The sequence below is a fragment of the Neopelma chrysocephalum genome, unplaced genomic scaffold (assembly GCF_003984885.1).
Source record: "Neopelma chrysocephalum unplaced genomic scaffold, ASM398488v2 Primary Assembly neopelma1_25, whole genome shotgun sequence".
Classification (NCBI taxonomy): Eukaryota; Metazoa; Chordata; class Aves; order Passeriformes; family Pipridae; genus Neopelma; species Neopelma chrysocephalum.
The window spans coordinates 26,313,867-26,335,618 of record NW_020897694.1 but is presented as its reverse complement, the minus strand read 5'-3'; the positions used below and the strand labels follow the sequence as shown (position 1 = coordinate 26,335,618).

General features: G+C 41.7%; 1 protein-coding gene across 1 annotated transcript in view; it reads right to left on the bottom strand.

Annotated features, from left to right (window-relative positions):
* Positions 1–18,325, bottom strand: part of UBAC2 (UBA domain containing 2) — a 98,532-nt gene extending 80,207 nt beyond the window's left edge. Inside the window, exons 1-2 of the mRNA XM_027674673.1 lie at positions 18,197–18,325; positions 4,887–5,014 (exon numbers count right to left, since the gene is read on the bottom strand). Of these exons, the coding sequence (XP_027530474.1) occupies positions 4,887–5,014; positions 18,197–18,227 (159 nt within the window). The 5' untranslated portion in view covers positions 18,228–18,325. The remainder of the gene's footprint in view (positions 1–4,886; positions 5,015–18,196) is intronic.
* Positions 18,326–21,752: the final 3,427 nt, after the last annotated feature.

Below are 21,752 nucleotides of genomic sequence, written 5' to 3'. Positions count from 1 at the left end.
CATCCCAACATCCAAGTAACTAATGAATACATTAAATAGTACTGGTCCCAGCACTAATCTCCAAGGGGCTCTCCCCTAATTAATACCTGCCAAGTCGACTTTGTACTAATGACCATAACTCCATGGATAGTCCAGCCAATTTCCCACCCATCTTCCTTTCCAGTTATTCAGTACATACCTTCATTTGGCTTCAAGGACACAACGGGAGATTGGGTTAAAGGCCCTGCTAAAGTCAAGGTGTGCAAAAATCCACTGACTCCCCCTCATCCACAGCACCACTTGCGTCATAGAAGAGCACAACCATTTGGTCAGGCATGCTTTCATAGAATGGTTGAGGATAGGAAAGGACCTCTGGAGATCATCTAGTCTGACATTCTCATTCAAAACAAAATCAATTAAAGCAGGATGTTAACTGACCACAACCAGTCTGGTTTTGACTATCTTCAAGTATGGAGGCTACACAACTTCTCTGGGGAAACTGTTCCTCTGTTCCATCAGACTTACAGTAAAAAACCTTTTGCTTCAAATGGAATTTCTTGTATTTCAATTCATGCCCATTGCCTCTTGTCCTTTCACTGACCTGGCTCTCTCTTCTTTGCTCCCTCACATCAGATATTTACACACACTGGTAAGATCTACCCTAAGCATTCTCTTCTACAGGCTAAACAATCCCAGCTCCGTCAGTCTCTGCTTACACACCTGACCAGACTGGTGTCCCTCTGTTGGACTCCCTGCAGGATGTCAAGGTCTGTCTTGTAGGATATGGCACAAGAGCCCAGCACAAGGGACAACACTTCAGATGTCACTGAGGGTGAGTAGAGATGAATGATCATCCCACCAGGCCTCCTTGTGAGGCTCTTCCTAATGCAGCCTAGGATGCTGTTAGGCTTTTTAGCCACAGTGCTGCACTGCTGGTTCATGTTCAACTTTATTCTCCACCAGGACCCTCAGGGCCTTTTCTGTAAAGTTGTTTCCAGCTGGTCAGCCACAAGCTTGTACTGGTGCATGATGTTACTACTCTCCAGTGCAGGACTTTGCATTTGCCTTTGCTGAACTTCATGAGGTTCCTATTGACCCTTTTCTCCCCTCTAAATGCCTGCAGAACTAATGGGTGTATCAACTGTTGAGAGCACACTGTGTCCTGCTGTCCAAGTTATGAATGAAGACACTAAACAGCACTGGCCCCCAATCCACTTCACTGCCCACTTCTCTCACCTTGCACTTCCTCAGTTTGTCTGAGAATGTTACGAGAGACAGCGTAAAAAGTTATACTAAGATCAAAATAAACAACATCCACTTATCTTCCATCACCCACCAAGACATTCATCTGCCTCATCCCAGAAGGCTACCAGGTCAGTCGAGGATTCCACTTCATAAATCTGTGCTGGCTATCCCTAGTCATTTTACTGTTCTTTGTGTGTCTGAAAATTACTTCTAGAACTTGTTTCATGATGTTCCCAGTGATAAAGAAGATGCTGACTGGCCTGTACTTCCCAAATGCCTTTCCTGCCTTTCCTGAAGATAGGAAGGACATTTGCTTTCTTCCAGTCCTCGAGAACCTTCCTTGATAGCAATGACCTTTCAAAGATAATACAGAGTGACCTCACTATGACATGAGCCAACTCCTGCAAAACTTATGAGTGTGTACCTGTAATCATGAGGCTTCTTCCAGGTGTCTGAAGAAAGCCTCATCTACTTCTTTACGATCAGATAGCCTGTAGCAAATGCCACCACCAAACTTGGCTGTACTGGTCTGCCCTCTAGTCCTGACCCATAAAATCTCAACTTCCTCATGTCCCAAGATGAAGCTCTGTGCAGTTCTGCCACTCTTTCACATAAAAAGCAATTCCCTTCCCTGCCTGTCCTTCCCAACAAGCTTGTACCTTCCTGCTGAGGCACTCTTATCATGTGACAACCTACCACATTTCCATGACCCCTGTGAGATCGTAGTTCTGTAATGGCATATGACCTTTAATTCCTCTTATTTGTTCCTTATGTCACATGCATTCGTGTGCAGACACCTCAAAGAGGCACCTAGTCATGCTGATTTCCCAGAAAGCATGAGAGTCTTCCACATAATGCTGTCCCGTAGGCACTTCCTTATTTACGTATTTATGAAGTAGGTCCTTTTCAGTCCTGTTTTGCTGATTACAAGATCCCTTCTGTTTCTATCATCCTGTCATCCACTAATATCAATCCTTTACTGGCTAACTCAGTCCATATCTCCTCAATTGACCGCAAGTTATCGTCTCCCTCCTGTGTTGTTCCTCTTTTAACGTTCTCCTCACCAGGTTGGCCTGCCTGTTAGCAAAGATGCCTTTGTCCCACTTGGCCAGGTGGATCCCATTTCTTCCAAGTAGTCCTCAATCTTCAGAGAGGACATTGGGCACAAAACCAAAAACCTTGTTGCCAACACCAGCTGTGCAACCAATCGCGACCCACAGAATCTGTCCACTTCAGCTTGGCTGCTCCCAGTCACCTTTGTGTCCTGCACATCTTGAAAAATTGCTTCTACAAAGTTTTGATCTATGACCATCCCAGGAGCCAAGGTAAGGCTGAGGGACTGATGTTAACTGAATCTTCCCTTCTGCCCTTCCCAAAGATGAGTGTGATGTTTGCCTTTCTCTGGTCATCAGGTACCTCAAGCAATTGCCATGACTGTTTGAAGTTCGTAGAGAAAGTCTCACAATTACACTGCCAGATCCTTATTACAAAAACTTTGCTTGCTGCCCTTCATCTCTCTTGCTAGTTTCCATCTCTCTTGCTCAGCTTCGGCTCCCTCTACTCCCTTTCCCAAGCCATTGCCTGCTAGGCATTCTCACCTCCCTTACATTTCTCAAGGTCTTCAGGCCGCAACCAATGCTTCTGCCTCTAACTTCCCCACCATACCCAAGGACTGAACAAGAAGAAAGAACTGGGACCTCACTGTTGCAGCTGCCCCATAGCAATATGCTCAATGTTAAAACCTAGCCTGAGGTACCATCCCTCCTGAAGCTCAAACTAGCAGGGCTGTGACCTAACAGGTGACTATTTCATGACATGCATTAACTGAACAGCCCTCTCACAGACTAGGAAAGGCTTGTAGCCTAACTGGTCTTCGCTTTAGCCAGCTTTAAAAATATTTAGATCTAATGTAATGAAGATCCTCATTTTACACACAAGATTTCTTCGCTGCTCTTAAGGGTCCTCCATATGGAGACAAAGATCTTTTCGTTTTGGACAGTACATATTTTGCCTTCCAAATTAACTGTACTTTTCTTCAACTGCCTGCTTTATTGCCTGTGCTCCCTATCAGCTTTAAGAATCCAACATCCAAAATGTCTGTTCAGCCCCTGAAAAAATTCCTTTCTATTAAACTCATCCCTGCAGATGAATTCATTTTAAACAAATTTTCTTTTAAAAATTCTCAGTTGAATATTAGAATCAGACAGGAGTTAAACAATCTGCTCTCCCTGAGTTACACAATGATATAGAGTATAGCTTGCTCCAAAGGGCATGGGAATAAATGAAACAACAATCTCATGAAAGAAAAAATCCAAATCCACAAATTCCCCAAAACACCACAATAAAAGTATCATATGTTTTACAGATACTTGCAAATATTTATGCTTAAGACACAGTAAAGATGGTTTCTTTGAATAAAACACAGCTACTGCTGGTTTTTAGCAGATCAAACAAATGGAAAGAGAGAACTCAGCTTAAGACAAATGGAAAAACAAACAAACAAACAAACCCCAAATACACACAATTTCCATTTAAAACTTGAATAGTTTCTCAGACTTTTTCATCCCCTTCCCCAAACACTTGCTTGTAATATTTTTAAAAGGCAGACATCATTTATGTATTTGTGCTGCACAGCATTAGAAAGACATTTGGAAAATATAAATAGTGCTCTTGTAGAGTTGTAATCTACATTATCGCAAGAAAGCTCTTGTTCTTGACAAGAAAGATTACAAAGTGCCATGGCACAGAGTATCAGTAGTTAGGTCTAATAATCTTTTAAAGCTTATAGGCTACAGCTGGCATTCTCAAAGACATTAATTTGACTACATACCTTTTGTTTTTAAGCAACTGTAAAATCTGTGGGTAAGCTAAACACAGAGGCATTTGCTGACCCCTTCCCTGGTGAGCAGCAGTTTATCACTTTCAAAACCTAAAATAAAACACCCCAAAACAAATCCCTGCAGAACTTACCAGTTTTAAGTGCATTATTTCAAAAATCGGAGCTGATATTACAGGATCCTTAATTAAGCTTAAAATAAAACCTTACAAGATACAATATCCGAAAGATAGAGTATCTTAGTTTAAAACAGGAATGAGTAAGAAATTAACCAATTCAGCAGCATACTGAAGAGTATGACGAACTCCCTCACTTGGAATCTTCAAATTAGAAGCAGCCCTTCTATTTAACAGGCAAATTTTAGTTTTCCACAACTAACTGAACCAGAACTTGCAGAATGAAAGTTATGGCCTCTGTTGTTAAAATAAATCATATATAATCAGAAAGCCCAATCACAATAGCCCTCTTCAGTCTCAAAAACTAAGCACAATAAGATACTGACATTCATTATCAAAATACTTGTATTATTAAAGGGGTTAAATCACACTTAATTCGCAGCAAGTTTCCACATTACAGTGTCTGAAAGGAAAAATGACACAAATCATTTCCCAGACAAGACAAAGAAGTGAGAAGCTATGTTGATTGTTTCAGATCAGTTTTTCTTTGTTTTCCAAAAAGTGGTAAACGGGGGTGACATAAAAAAAAGGTAAGAACAAGCTGATCTACAACAGCAAACAAAGGGAAAGAACCAGAGGAAAAACAAACGGGGGGGCATAGAAGATCACAGTTTGCAGTCTCTTTTCACACAAAATGAGCTGACTCTTACCTGAAAATCCTCTTTTATAGCTTGTAGGTTATACACAAAGAACTTCTGATAATGTTGAAAGAGCAGAGTCAATAGAATCGAGATGGCACTTAGGACTAGTAACAAACTCTTCGACAAAGGCGCTTTATCTTAAAGACAAAAGACCAAACAAACAAAAAAAAGCCATTTTAGAGAAAAGTCTCTGACATGCAAAAAGTGATACATTTAAACAGGTGACTGGAAAACATAATAATAGTGACACCACCTTGACTTTTTAGATAAACGACTTCCCAAGTTCTCAACAACTTGCAAATAGATAGGAAGAACACACTAAAACAAAGGGAAGTCTTTAGAGATATTAATGACAATTATATGTTAACCAGACATTTTGTTTCCAACATTGTCTCATGAAATTAATTGTTTGGCTATAATTAAACCTGAGTTCTCTGCACCTATAGAGGTCATGCCCTCCTTTGCTGCCCTCCTAAGGCTCAATCACATTTCAGGAAATAAACACTCTTTTTTCTAGAAAAATCAACATGCATATCTGTTTCCTTTGCATTAGGGATTAAGATTAGCTTTTTTCTTAGAGGCTATGAAACAGGAACCACCTCAATAAATGTCCTGAAAAAACTGACTTTCTCTCCACCGCACTTGGATCCACCATTCAAGGAAACATATCTAAGTTAATTTACAGGACATTCATCTTCCTTCCATTCAATCATTACAATTATTCATAAAGAAATTAATAGAATCAGTATGTTTGTGAAATCAGAACTTCTTTCCCTCTATGAGCATGACTTTCAGAAAGGACATTCAGAAGCAAGCAGAGAAATCTGCAATGCACATTTACTAAAAACTGCCAAGTGGAATATCCAGCAGGGTTACCCAGAAATTCATCCTATTCTGTTGCTGCAGGTGATACAACAAAATACAAACTCTTGCCCAACAATTCAAGCCAATACAAAGACTCCAAAATATTACTTATTCTATGACTTTTCTCTTTTTCACACATGCAACCTGAATCATATTTACTTCCTTTCCAACACCTCAGCTATAGCACACAATCCACTCATTTTCAGACAACTGTTTTTCCCAGGGTGTTACGGAATCTGTAGCTCTGTTGTTGTTCTTCTTACATAAAAAAAGGAACAATGAAATTACTTTGAAAGTACTAATGGGAAGTAAAGAGCAGGAGCACAGGAAGAACAAAATTGCATGAAACAACGTAATACAGGAAACATTTCGTACCTGTCCAGATTAAACTGACTGCCATGAATGATTCCACTAACATCTGCTGCACACTAGAACAGTGAACTGCTAGAGAAGGAATATGGTAAAAGGCACCAAAGCCAAGATTTTAATTATGGCTATGACATAATTTAGATGTGATCCTTATCCAAGTATTAGCTGATGACATCAAGAACAACTTTGATGGGCACTGTTAGCTGCTCTCAGCTCACACCACCTTGAAGTCTGCAGTCTTCTGTTGCTCACCATGCAAAGTAAACATCTCTTTCTATGTGTACCACAATGAAAACTTGTACTTAAAACTCTTATTTCAGTCCACAACCATACCTTTTGAGTTCATTATATAAAGATGCACTTTCCTTACTCCATTTAAGCAATTAATGCCTTGAAGAACTATCCTTTTACAGAAGTTAGGCAGCGACTTGGATTGACGCAGGTTGATGTTACTATGCTAACCATAAACTTTACTTTAATGATTGTGTGAGACACATTCACAAAAAAAGTCTGGCTGACTTTTTTTTAATGCAAGAAAACTGTCCACCTTTCAATTTAATATCTTTCACTGGATTTTTTTTTGCTCTCCAAAAATAAGGTCTACAGTCTTTAGATGCCCATTTTTTTAATTATTTATTCCTCTTACTCAGTTGGACATTTCAAAACAGTTTGAAGTCATCAGAGAACTGTAGAACACTGGGGGGAAAAAGAAGCTGGAGCTGCCTCAAAGCTACTCTGCAGACAATGCACACACACATGTTCATGTGAAACCTCAGGCTCCTTTAGTTAACTTAACTTAGCTAAATTAGCATTCCTTGATGTGAAAAGGTCAGTTTTATAATCAGGATACAAATTTTTGAAATAGCCTAAAACAGAAGAACTGTACTAGTAGCAACAGTAAACAGTTTTGAACCAAAGTTTGATAAGACTTGTTATTTTACTATCAAATGCATCTACGTTATTTCATGAATTTGAACATATTTTTAAAAGAACTCCTTAAACCCATAATACTTTTCACATAAGGAACACATTACCACAAGAAACGTGACAACAATACCTCTAGATATCCCCATCATAACTATATATTACTACAGAGGTTTAATATTTAGATTTTACTGCAATTTGCATATCATTAGATTATTTTTACATTACAGGTAATACACACTTGAAATACTTTATCCTATGAAGTTAATTCCTAATTTGAACGCATTCAAAAATAACCAACCTTATCTGTTTTCTCCAAAAGTGTGAACACACATTTTTATTAAGAGCCTCCTCTTAGCTTTCAGCTTAGACACTTTAAACCTTGGTACAGAGGAAAAGTACTTAATATTAGACATGTCATCAAGTGAAAAACCACAGAAGTAACTAACCCATAAATGTGACAGTCACCCACAGGGAACATCACATGAGTAATGGAAACTTCTACTCTCAAGCATCTCATAATGTCATCATGGCTGACAAGTTTATTCTTCTCTGGTGAACTTGAAAAATACAATAATGCAACTTCTGAAATGCTTTTTCCAAGTGTTTGCACCATGTAGCAGTTTGCTTTACCCCTTAACAGCATATAGATCCTTATCAAGGACTGCTGTGGAATGTCTCAGCCAGTAAGACCAAAAATGACTATCAATCCCACATAGTGCACAATGAGGCATTCTGACATTCAAGTCAAATTCCTTACCTAGAATGCAAAGGTAATTTAGAATTTAGAAAGCAAAATTCTAGCCCAATGGGTATGCAACCATGTGCAAGATGGAAACGTACCACCAACCTACCAGGGCACCAGTGTCTGCTGGCAGCACCTGTGCACACATGCACAAAGAGAAAAACAGTGCCTCAATACCACATAAGGCAAGTAGAATGAAAGAATAAACTCTCATTTTGACCTGAAAGTTAAAATATATCAAATACTGTCTTCAAAGATCTTGGAATAAATTTGCAACCCAAAAGTGGCAATTCTTTCAAACAGCAGGCAGTAATAACATTGGTGCTGCAACACACCTACAGAGCTTCCATCTAAGTGCAAAGAGAAATTTTGTAGCAACCAGCAGAACACGCCCACACTATGATGAAGAGCAAGCAACTAGCTTTCACTGCCGATCTTTGCAATGAAGTCTCCCCCCAACACTGCTCTCAAAATCTCACAGGCAAGTGTCCCAACTTTCATGTTACCATTGTACAATGTGAAGCTGTTCCCAAACGTGACATAAATAAGAAAACCAACTCTTAAATCTCCACATTCCACCCCTACACTCATTGCAAAGCCCACAAATCCTCCCCTTCCACAGCCTACTACTCCTCTGGCTGCCAGTACCACTTTTCAGAATACAGAATTAAGGATACATGTGTCCGTCTATCACAGAGGGGGAGGTTTATGGCACAACTGCTCATGTAGTTGCAGCTTCAGAAGCCACCAGCGCACTAATAAGAAAGCTGTGGTAGCAGCAACAGCTACAGTTTCTGAAAGTATTTCCTGCTCCCTACCTGTTCACTACTCCCAGGTGAAGAGATAACAGCATATGGGCATGTCAAAACAGGCAGCCAGACCAATCCACTGTTTCAGAAGGGCTTTTGAGGGAACAACTTCACCTCCTGGACTGCTATTCCAGGACTGAGACTAAAGTGTTGACTTGGGAGAGGACCTGACTGCACCAGCTAATGAGCAGTGGCTGCAGAAGCTCAAATTAGCTCAGGACAATTTCTGTGGGGATCCCTACTGAGCTTACACCACAGCTGCAGATGAAATATGCTTTGTAACAACTCTTTTTCCACTATCATCTTCCCAAACCCAGCTGCTATAAGGCAGACACATCACTTTCATACAGACAATTAACTGCTGGGGGCTACTATAATGGCACAAAACACACAAAAAACATTTTTTTAATGCTGATACACAAGATCAGCAAGTCTTTTAAACCATAACTGATGCACATCTGAATGCACGGTACTTCCTAAACACACTGACAGAATCTGCATTTTGGGTGGTTGTTTTTCCTGCATTAAACCACCATGCAGATATTAATCCATTGTATTCCAAGATTTGCCCAAGAACCTGCAGCAGGTTCACCAACCAACAGTGATGTTTCATTGCAACTGAACACAATAAGAGCACCACCGCAGGAACAGTTTTTCATCAAATGCTTATAAACTTAATGCAGGAGCTGAGAGATGCATAACATTAGTTTAAGAAAGTCAGTAAAGAAACCAGCTGCAATCATGCTTTAAACCTACTTTTAAAAGGCACAGGTAAGACTGTAATCAAGCCAGTTACCTATACATTTACTATTTAGAAAACTTCTGGGTTTAGCTTAGGCTACAAACTATAAAAAAATGAGGAGATACAAAAAGAAAAAAAACCAAGGAAAAAAGCAAAACCTTTGTTTCTAAAAGCAACACTTGAAATAGAAACTGAAACAGACTGAAGTGTACAAAAATGCTCCCCTCGTTGAGGTTCCTTCCAACCAAAGAGCATATTACCATACTACTTTTAGCATACACTGTCAGAAATATCAGGTGTGGCTATACCACAAGACCATGTGGACATCCCCACACTAGCTTGAAACAAGTTAGCTCTGCTGCAGCAGAATAGCCACATTTTTGTGGTGTTCAGTGCATGGCTAATTGACCTGATGTGGCTATGCTGCTCCTAGGACTCAGGCTGACCAGGCTGCACCGTGGCATGCTGATGTACCAGCTAATTCGATTTCCCATACAGTATCGTACTGTGTAATATTGTTATGCACAGAAGTCTGATACATTCAATACATGGTCATACAAAAAAGCATTTGAAATTTACATAGCTTTTTTATTTTTCCAACACCACTGCACAACACAGTTCAGTCTTGCCAGTTATGCAAGCAGAGGAGCACAGAGTTCCCCTCTTGCCTTGGGGTTTTTAACAAATTGCTAGTACTGCACTACAAGGTCGCAAAGACGTAAAAGCCTAAGTTGCATTAGCAGAAATCCTTATACACAAGTTCAAAGGACTCTACTCCCTCTTACTATAAGAAGTAGCTTTTGTGTAGTAGGCAAAGTAGTCAAATATTTTGCAGAGGTAACAAGTGGCTACGCTTTAAAACATGGACTCAAATTTTACCTTAATGAAGACTAACTCGAACAGGCTTTCCTACTACACTCTTGTGCAGTATGTACGTAGCATGAAGAATACTGGGAGGGGATTACAATGTCTGCAGAAAGGTTTGGTGTTGCTCTAACTAGTTTAAGTTCTTGGTAAAGCCCTTCTGTGTATCATACTTTGCTACTGGGATGCAGCATGTTGGCAAACTAAGCAGCACTACAGTACATCAAACAGCCAGCCTAGTGTCACTCTTCACATACTCATGCTTAGCGTTTCAGAACCACTGAAGTGTTTCAGCAGCATTCGTCATGGGACTGAACCAGCAGACTGTAACACAAGAAACTGGTCTGGGTCCGGCACCACAGCCCACCTCTCAAGCCCTTCCTTAAAGTCAGGCACTGGTAACACGTTTCCTGAATGCACTGTATTGTTGTTTGACAAGTCAACTCAACCGGGTTAGTGTTTTGCTAAGTCATTTGGGTCTGCCTGTGCCGTGTCTCCTGCTAGTATCCAGAGGAACCGTTTTTTTTTTCCCAGGGCATACTGGTTCCTCCAATATTTCAGATAACAGAAACAGTTTCCCATAGCCAGGGCAAACTGTCTTTGTCCTTTTAAATGGTGGGGTTCTTTGTTTCCTGGCTTCCCTATCTCATAGTTGTAAGATATACCAGGTATATTTACTTCTATATTTATACATCCTCATCCAAAATGGTGCACGTCCTGCACTGAGTACGTGTGTTGTCACCTCACAACATAGCTATCACCTCTCTGCCTGCAATTCACCATTTCATTCCTACAAAAGGACCTACTTGTCTGGACTAGCTCATGTGCAGCTGGGGTTGGACTGTTTGTTGGAGTGGTTTGCTTTTATGTACGTTTCTTATAACATTATTTTTCCAGAGCCTCTGTGCCTATGCATGAGATTACACGATAGTACTGAACAGGAGATGTAGGACAGAGGATTTATACCAGGAAACTCTTAAACTAGGATAAGAAATACTAGATAAACACTTTCTGTAAGAACTCACTTTATCTGCAGTGCTCAAAGTCATAAGACACCTCCTTAAGTGGCCCATGGACAAGGTCAAGGACTTCACTGCACAGGCCAGGCTATTCAAGCATTATTTACTAGAAAGTCTAACTTCAGTAGAAGTGGTCAAACTTATGAGGAAGCTGAATTTCTTGTAAAGAACTCACATGTTTTGACTGTTCCCTGGATGAAGACAGTGTCATTCATCTCACTAAACTACAGAGCCAGGATGTGGAATGAACTTTTCTGTGTAGACACATGTAATAGGATAGAATCTATGGGCATCCATAGTACAGATGATCCAACAAGTTAGCTTGAGATAAGTAATACAGAAACAATTTGTACTTGCTAATAACTATGAAAAATATTGTTTATTCAACATACAGTCTATCCATGGCTAAATCTAGACGTTGCTTTTTAAGACTGCTTTATCAACTGATTGTACATAATGCAAGAACACCTTATCCTGAATAAAGAACAGTGACAATCAGAACAGCTACAGGAGCTAAGTGGACTTCGAAAAAGCTTAGCCGATCTAAACTTACTCTGGTAGGTCAGTGGTAGTATTTCAGGGCCACCTTTTCATACAAAAGCGAAATACATTCAGATTAAACAAGTGCAGCAGAATTCCTGGTCTAGAAATTTGGAAATGTAGCTGTGCAGTAAACAGTTAGCTGTTCTGCTTTTATTGATGAAATCAAAGGAGTTTTTAATTTATTCATTCAAGATTTTTTTCATGCATGCAGCCAAAGATTTTCCCAAATAAATGTTAAAAATAAACTGTGCCAAATGAACCTACAGTGTCTTCCTCGCACATTTCCTAGAAACAGTACATCAGAAACAGTACCACAGTTCAGTCACCTCTTCTGCCACATTCTGTCATATTGAATATCAAACAACAACTTCATTTTAACAAGCACACATTCATTTATCTGAATTATAAGCTATCTTCTCTCGAGCGCACACAGTTACCATGTCTGGGACATAAAAAAAGGCAGAATAGACTATAGGGTCAATCAAAGCTTCATAAATTTTTATGGCAAGAGGAACAACATTGAATGAAAAAGGTCCAAAACTTAATATTTTCTAATGCAAAAACCTAATATTCTAAAAAACTTAATATTCTAATGAAATCATTCTTCACTATGAGAGTCAAAAAGCAGTTTAAAATGCATCTTTAGCAAACAGCTTGAAAATATTCTAATCATGTCAGTATCTCTATAGTTTAAAAGAAGTTTTGTTTACATCAAAATATCAAGAAATGAGAGGCAGCCTAGAAACACTGAAAAAACAGAATGCAAGAAAGGGGAAAGGAATTAATGAAATATCAATCAATAGATTAGCTTCATAGAACATTGATTATGAATTTGATCTATGTACTGCATGAAATAAAATGGATTCTTGAGTTATTTCTCTCCTTTAGACCTCTAAAGACAACATAGACTAATAAATTCATCTTTATATTGTTTCCACAGTCTCCTGGAATTATATGATACAGACCACTGTTACTTACTTTGTTTTATGCTAAAATTAGCAAAACAAATAAAACCCAGAGAATTCAAAGGACATGGACAATAATATCCTCATTCAATGGTCTATCAACTTTCATTAGATTAATTACCAGATGGAGCAAAAGTTTATAACCATCTGCAGCTGCTGCCACTACAAGCCACTGGTTACTCTCCTATCACTTTCAGAAAAGTATGAAATGCAATTTCAAGAATTAACTAACCAGAAGAACTTACAAAGAACAAAAATACTTCAAATGAATTAAATCACTATTTATGTTCTGATAAGAAGTTTCAAAATCAAAAAGGTGAGTAGGCCAAACTCAGATTGGCTTGTAGAAAACTAAGGACAAGGGTGTGTCTGGCACTCTTGTTAAAACACCTTGCATAAGAAGCCCAGTAAGAATCACATTACCAAACTGGAGTAGAGCTCTGGGGTCATTTGTTGTTTGTTTTCCAATTACTAAAGAGAATTCTGCAGAAAGGAGTGAAAACAAGGCAACAGTGAAAACAAGGCAAAAAGAATACAGTAACCAATGACATTTTTACCATCACATCTATGTCTGAAGACACTAAAGCCCCTAATCTACTAGAAATATAATCAACAAGTGGGTCACTTTTTAAAATTACTTAAGATACACAAAGGTAAAAGAGCTTAGTATTACTAAGTTTTACCAAATGGTATCGTGACGTGGCTTTAAACAAACATTACAGATGTTAAGAAGTCTGTCAGAGATGGCATACCAGGCTGCAGAAGCCTTCAGTCTGACCTGGCACAATCATCCTTATTGCTGCTGAACCAGGTGTCTGCTTACTTTATCTAGGGTCACTGATACAGGTTCCATTATCCACCAACACTGCCCTTCTGCCAGAGGTTACTGCTCCCAAGAGCCAGGGGCACAACGCACACATATACTTCCCTGATGCAAGATCAGGTAACAATTCATTAATTACCTAAACCGTCAGATTATGCACATTCTGACTGTATCCTACATCCTGCTGCTACTGCAGCAGACACTTCTGCTACACAGGCAGAAACAAAAGTCTGAGGGTATAGGGACACCTTAAACTGCTCCAGTTGTGCTCTAGGTGAACATATGTCACTGCCACCTAAATACATTTCTCTTCTAGAGTTTTTCAGTGCATCTGTACCAGCCATGTCTTACTGCGAAAAATCACTTTAGGTCAACAGGTGAGTTCAGTAGGAATGTATGTCACATCAGTTTTTGAGGACAAAAAAAAAAAGTACATTTGGTCTGAAGTTGTGTCAGGGAAGGTTTAGGTTGGATACTAGAAACAGGTACCTCACCCAGAGTGTAGCTGGGCACTGGAACAGGCTCCCCAGGGAAGTAGTCACAGCACCAAGCCTGACAGAGCTCAAGGAGCATTTGCACGAAGGTCTCAAGCACATGGTGTGACTCTTGGGGATGGTCCTGTGCAGGGTCAGGAGTTGGCCATGATGATCCTGATGGATCCATTCCAGCTCAGGACATTCTGTGATTCTATGATTTACTTTTTGCAGAATGACATCTTGTCTAAGTCTTTTTCCTAGTACAAATATGTTTCTTATTACAAGAATTTTCCACTCATTTTTCTGATGGACCAACCTTGGAAAAACTTTTAAGTACTGACCATGACTTTTCACCCATTCAACCAAACAAGGATACTTTTCCCCACACTTTCTTTCTCACAGAATTATACACAGACACATGACATCAAAACGTTCCTATTAGGGGAGGGAGATAAGATATCAGGATTTGTGAATCCAGTACTTGTTTACCAGATCCATCTGAAAAAATACTCCTCCCTTCTTTGGATGCGTCATACAGAATACAGCTACAACTAATATTACTCCCTAAATGCTAGAAGTATTCCCCCCTGTTTGGAGGTTGCTTTCACACTCAGCTTTGGATTTCACAGAATCACAGAATCAGTTAGGTTGGAAAAGACCTCTGAGACCATCGAGTCCAACCTTTGACCTAAACATCTTGTAGACAGAGATAAGAAGCTGAATAGCCCCCCTGTAATCCTGGAGGAAACAGCGACCTGCTGAGCCATTTGGACCCTCACAAGTCTATGGGGCCAGATGGGATCCACCCAAGGGTGATGAGGGAGCTGGCAGAAGAGCATGCCAAGCCGCTCTCCATCATCTACCAACAGTCCTGGCTCACTGGAGAGGTCTCAGATGATTGGAAGTTGGTAAATGTCACACCCATCCACAAAAAGGGCCGGAAGGAGGACCCGGGAAACTACAGGCCTGTCAGCCTGACCTCAGTGCCTGGTAAGGTTATGGAGCAGATCATCCTAAGTGCAATCAGACAATACCTACAGGATGGACAAGGGATCAGACCCAGCCAGCACGGGTTTAGGAAGGGCAGGTCCTGTCTGACCAACCTGATCTCCTTTTATGATCAGGTGGCCCACCTAGTGGATGAGGGGAAGGCTGTGGATGTGGTCTACCTGGACTTCAGCAAAGCCTTTGACACTGTCTCCCACAGCATACTCCTGGAAAAGCTGGCAGCCCACGGCTTGGACAGGGGCACTCTCTGCTGGGTTAGGAACTGGCTGGAGGGCCGGGTCCAGAGAGTGGTGGTGAACGGTGCTGCAACCAGTTGGCGGCCGGTCACTAGTGGTGTCCCCCAGGGATCAGTGTTGGGCCCAGTCCTGTTTAATATCTTTATCGATGATTTAGATGAGGGGATTGAGTCCACCATCAGCAAATTTGCAGATGACACTAAGTTGGGGGGGAGTGTCGATCAGCTGGAAGGCAGGAGGGCTCTGCAGAGGGACCTGGACAGGCTGGAGAGTTGGGCTGATTCCAATGGGATGAGGTTCAACAAGGCCAAGTGCCGGGTCCTGCACTTTGACCACAACAACACCCTGCAGTGCTACAGGCTGGGCACAGAGTGGCTGGAGAGCAGCCAGGCAGGAAAGGACCTGGGAGTTTGGGTTGACAGGAAGCTGAACATGAGCCAGTAGTGTGCCCAGGTGGTCAAGAAGGCTGATGGCATCATGGTCTGTACCAGGAACAGTGTGGCCAACAGGTCCAGGGAAGTGATTCTTCCCCTGTACTCAGCGCTGGTGAGGCCACACCTCGAGTACTGTGTCCAGTTCTGGGCCCCTCAGTTCAGGAAGGATATTGAGGTGCTGGAGCAGGTCCAGAGAAGAGCAATGAGGCTGGTGAAGGGACTGGAGCACAAGTCCTACGAGGAGAGGCTGAGGGAGTTGGGGTTGTTTAGCCTGGAGAAGAGGAGGCTCAGGGGAGACCTCATCACTCTCTACAACTACCTGAAAGGAGGTTGCAGCCAGGTGGGGGTTGGTCTGTTCTCCCAGGCATCTATCAGTAAGCATGGTCTTAAGCTGTGCCAGGGGAGGTTTAGGTTGGATATTAGGAAGAAATTCTTTACAGAGAGGGTAATCAGGCACTGGAATGGGCTGCCCAGGGAAGTGGTGGATTCTCTGTCCTTGGAGGTTTTTAAGATGAGACTGGATGTGGCACTTAGTGCCATGGTCTAGTAATCACGGTGGTGTTGCATCAAGGGTTGGACTTGATTATCTCAGAGGTCCTTTCTGATGCCTTAAGCCCCTATTAGTTTTTATTTTTCTAATTTTTGTAAGCTTTACAAGTTTTATAAGTAGTAGAAGTAGATTTTAAAAGCAGCAGCCCTATCCCTCTACCCTATAGCACCCTTTAGTTTACAAATTCCTTAACCCTCTTACCCCATTCCATGTATCCTATATCAATCCTACCCTCAAATCCAGTAGAAATGTTCAGTCTCTTGTCAAGGCAAGGCCTGTTCTGTTTGGAGAACGCTTGTATCTTGGCCTAAACCGCAGAACAGAGTCAAGAACTGGATGACTGTGCTCTCTGTGCCCCGAAGAAGATGAAGATTGATGAAGAGAGGGTCTCAAAAAACCCACAGACCCAATTCCGGGGGGTGGGCCAGGGGGTGGATCAGGGCAAAAGTAACAGGGTGGACACACTTGGGATTGGACAGATATTGTTATAAAATGTAACATCTCAGGCACAGCCGGGGCGCATCCTATAACATCTTTTGCCTTGGCACAATTAAACCCTTTCCTTATCTCACCTTCAATTAACTGCTTCAGAGTTTTTTCTTAGCACCAGCTGAGCAAGCATCATTTCCAACTCAGCTGATTCTATGATTCTATGATATCAACTAGACCATGGCACCAAGTGCCACATCCAGTCTTTCCTTAAATACCTCCAGGGATGGTGACTCCATCACCTCCCTGGACAGCTCATTACAATGTTCAACAACCCCTTCTGTGAAGAAACTCCTCCTAATGTCCAACCTAAACCTCCCCTGGCACAGCTTGAAGCTATATCCTTCCCTGCTGTTGTTACTTGCCTGGGAGACAAGCCAACCCCCACCTGAGTACAATCTCCTCTCAGGTAGCTGCAGAGAGTGATATGTCCCTCAATGTCCTTTCTGAGTTGAGGGACCTAGAACTGGACACTGTACTTCAGGTGGAGCCACACCAGTGTAAGTACAGAGGGATGATCACTGCCCTGGTCCTGATGGCTGCACTATCTCTGATACAGACCAGGATGCCACTGGCCTTCTTGGCCACCTGGGCACATGCTGGCTCATGTTTAGCGGCTGTCAACCAGCACCCCCAGATCCTTTTCCCACAGGGCAGCCTTCCAGCCACTCTTCCCTCAGTCTGTAGCACTGCATGGAATTATTATGACTCAAGGACAGCACCCAGCATTTCACCTTATTGAACCTCATACTTCTGGCTTCGGCCCATCGATCCAGCCTGTCCAGATCCCTCTGCAGAGCCTTACTGCCCTCCAGCAGACCGACACTCCCACCCATTTTGTATGAAGCACGCAGTTAGTCAGCAAAGTTTTGACTTATCATTTGTCTCCGCCTGCTCTTGGGACTGTAGTGCCAAAGTGCACAGCTCAGCCAGGTCAGCTCCTCACGGCCACTTCCAGACGCTGCAGATGCTTTGTCCTGTAAACAAACTCAGAACCAACCCCCTGATATTGTATCAACCCCCGATATATATAAATTCAGATACCCCTGATTTCAGTTCAGGTAGCACTGGAACATAAAATGATTTACATATGCTGCACGTACAAATTCAGCTAAACAGAGCTGGGAACATATTTGTCCATATGTCTGTCTTATCAATAAACTGGTTTGAAAAAGTAAGTTTATTTTCACATTAAGAAAAGAGGGGTTCTTGCATCTTCTAACACATATGTTGGCATGCAGGTCTATACTGATGTATGCAGATGTATATACACACACAGACACGGACATAGACAGATACAGACACACACCCGCGGCTCCTCCCGCCGTCACATAGTTTAAAAGTGCAGCCGAGGGGGGACCAAGCCCAGCGTCTCCCCCGGAGCCGGCGGCGGCAGCGCCGCCCGCGCTCCCACCCCTGACCGCCGCCCTCCCCGGACCTTGGCGGGGCCGGTACTCACAAAACCCGTTGGAGCCGGTGCTGGTGAACATGGCAGCGGCCCGGCCCGGCCGGCGGACGCGGCTGGCGGAGCCCCCGAGGCTGGGCAGCCCCCCCGAGGCCGGGCAGCCCCCGAGGTCGGGCAGCCCCTGAGGAGCCGCGGTGGGCCGGGGCCGCGATGGGGAGGGCTAAGGTGGCCGCGATGGGCCAAACGCCGCCGACAAGCGACCGGGCGGCGCCCCCTGCCGGGTCCGCCGGGCGGGCCTGGGAGGGCCAGGGGGGCGCTTCAGTCTACGTGTGTTGTCTATAATTTATTACTTGTATCTTCATAAATAGGAAGAACTTCTTTTTGTTGAAGGTGGCAGAGCACTGGAACAGGCTACCCAAGGAGGTCGTGGAGTCTCCCTCTCTGGAGACACTCCAAACTCACCTGGACGTGTTCCTGTGTCACCTATTCCAGGTGACCCTGCCTTAGAGAGTGGTTTGCACTGGATGGTCTCCAGAGGTCCCTTCCAACCCTAACGATTCTGTGATTCAATATGATTTAAATTTGAAATTTGTATGTGCCTTAAGGAAGCCTGACTCCTCACACTTTGGAAAACTGTGGCCCTCGAGGCTCATCCTAATTTGGGGAGTCCGCCAGGCAAGTAGCTCATTAGGAGCTGTGAGTAAGCTGTCATTACAGCTAACGGAGACATAGGAGACATAGTCAATACAGACAGTGGAGTCTGGAGAGCTTTTCAGGTGATCAAATGAAGGTATGTGCTTTAGGATTAAATTAATTGTTACCTATGCTCCACCAGCTGTATCGAACAGATCACCACTACCTCTAATGGTACATCAGACACCCAGCTCTCTAGCAGCATGGTAGACACCCAATATATGGTAAGACAAATTCCCCATTTCATAGATGTGGTATAATAAGGCTGAAATTATTCAGGCACCAAATTTCAATTACATTTTCAAGTCCTTGTAGAAATCAGACTTTATTGAAATAAGTCATGCTAAGCATTTAAAAGGTGACAATGTTCTGCACTGTGTCAGGAAGAAACAGGATGAGGTTTGTGTGCTGCGTGTTTGTGTGCTTGACAGAACAGAGGGCCTCAAGGTCACATTTAACTTACTGTACTACTAGACTGAGAACAAATGTCACTCTAGAATTGGAAAATGTGACGTGTCAGCTAGGTAACAATTTTTAAGCAGGCAACAAATAGTAAAAACTTTTCAGGGAAGTCACTAAGTTGTTAAGTTGCATAAATTTTTTTATATACAACAAAAAACTAAAATACCTTTTAATATTTACATTCAAATGCAACTATCAAATAGCACTTCAAATGTGAAGATCCTGAATCTTGGTAAACAAATCTCTTAAATACTGCCAAGAGGACATAAAAAAATACTTTATGTTTGGGTTCACAAAGACTTAAGCTAAGTTCAGCATATCAGCATGTAATTTTAAAATGTCCAGCTTCCAGCATTAATTTCAAATTTCTGTCGCTCACTTGTCCTCTCTGTACAGAGCCCGGAGTCAGGCAGGTAGGAATTGGATTCACAGTCTGCTCACAGAGTGGGAGATATATCTAAACCAGACAGAAGGAAGAGACAAAGAGACAGCAGATTGGAAAGCCTGACTACCCCAGGCTGAGGTTCTTTCCCCCGAAAAGAATCTAAATTGGATTCACAGCATGAAACCTATTGCGTACTTTGTGTCTTTGGCTACAGACAACTGGCTTACTCTTTGCTGGTAAGCACAGCTGGAAGAAGTGCTTTGCTACAGAAATTTTCCTTCTTTCTTTCAAATGCAAATGGCTCTGGCTGCATATGCAAACTCTGTCTTGCCAGTGTGCTGCTGAATGCGCAAAACCATACATAAGTGACAGGCAATCCTCATTTCTAAGGAAAGGGAACATAAATAAGGAGGTGCAAAGCCTGCATAGCTTGTAATAGTTCCAGCATGAAACTTTCTTTGTGAAAAGCTTGGGTGCCTGCTGAAGCTTTAGGGGTTTAATGAGGTATTCATGGTCTAATTAATTACCATTTTGGACTTTTTTGACTAACCTTCACTTAAAGTAATTAAGCCTTTTTGTGGATCTGGCTTTAATACAGGTGAGGATAAAACCTGAAAACTTTTCCAGCATTGCCTGTGTAATAGGCTTAGGATTGTTGTTTTAGTGCTGAAGATAAAGCTTGCTTTTATTTCTTTTACAGTTGCACAGAATTGAGTGACAAAATTTAGAAGTTTACAGTCCTGAGACCCAAGAACTAGTGTTCTTTTTTTATAAGCTCTGTTTTGAAGATTTCCCTAGATTGATGTCCTACAAGGTAATCATATTAGAGGGATTCTCCTCTGCAACGTCAAGCACTGGAATTGGATTGAAGTCATAATCACTGAGCATAGTAGAGACTTGGGCATGTATTCTGCTGAATGAGGGTGCATTTGGGCATATTTAAGGACTATTTTGAAAGCAGCTCTATGGACTTGTTATCATTGACAGATACAACAAAGCTGAATGAGCACAATAATTGGCAAGCTTCTCCCAACAACATACCGAAATACTTGCAGATTTGTCAATACTGCTGGAATAAAGGGAGCTGGCCCTGAATTTTTTTGCCATTATCTTTTTAAAGTGTACAAATATACTATGGAGTGTTTGTGAAACATCTAATGATGTCCATTGTTTCTAAAAAAGGTTTATTAAGTCAGTTTTTCTGAGATTAGATCAGATGAGATCCACTATGTGTTTTTGAGAAAACTGTACACCCCTTGCTAATAATTATAGTTTCACATACTGATTGAATAGTAGAGGAAGTGTAGTTTTTGCCCTCAGATACAGTGCCAAGCAGAGAGGGGGTTTTCTATCCCAACACTGCTTCTGTCAACTGGTAGCGTGTCATAAGAATTAAGCAAATTATTTGTATTTTTAAGTATACAGTGTTGACTACTTTGGAGTTAAATGAAATCATCAGTCCTCATGCTTGCCTTGGAACGTATCCCAGAATAGGAAGGCTAGCACTTATCTACTAATCTACTCAGAACAAGCTTAGAAGGCTTTGACACCACTCAAATGTCAGCTTAAATATCTCCCATTTGTTTATTACATCTAGTAATACAACTAGTCAGTTTGGTATGGTCAAAATAAAGTTATTTAAATTTCCTGCTCAAAAGAAAGTCACAGGAGTCTGGAATTTATATTTCCAACTATTTTCTAACATGATTAGGTTGCTTTCTTCTCTGAACTTGTGATGTTTTTGAAGCACCACTTAATTACTAATTAATCTCCAATGATCAGATGCTCCCCTGGCATATAGAATGAAGAATAACAGCAGAGTAAAACAGGGTGGAAATGTAAAACCTTGCCCAGGAGTTTTCTGACTAAACTTGGTGCAGATTAATGATTCTGCAGGTTAATGGCAAGTGATCTATGTCTCTTTGACATCTGAGGTTTCCATGGCATTCAAAGTAGCACCTGCCTATTAGCAGGACCTGAAATATTAGCAAATACCTGAAGAGAGGTTAATGCTAAACTTAATGATTTCAGTAACTTCTCCCTACAGTTTCTAACCCTTGTCTTCAGTTA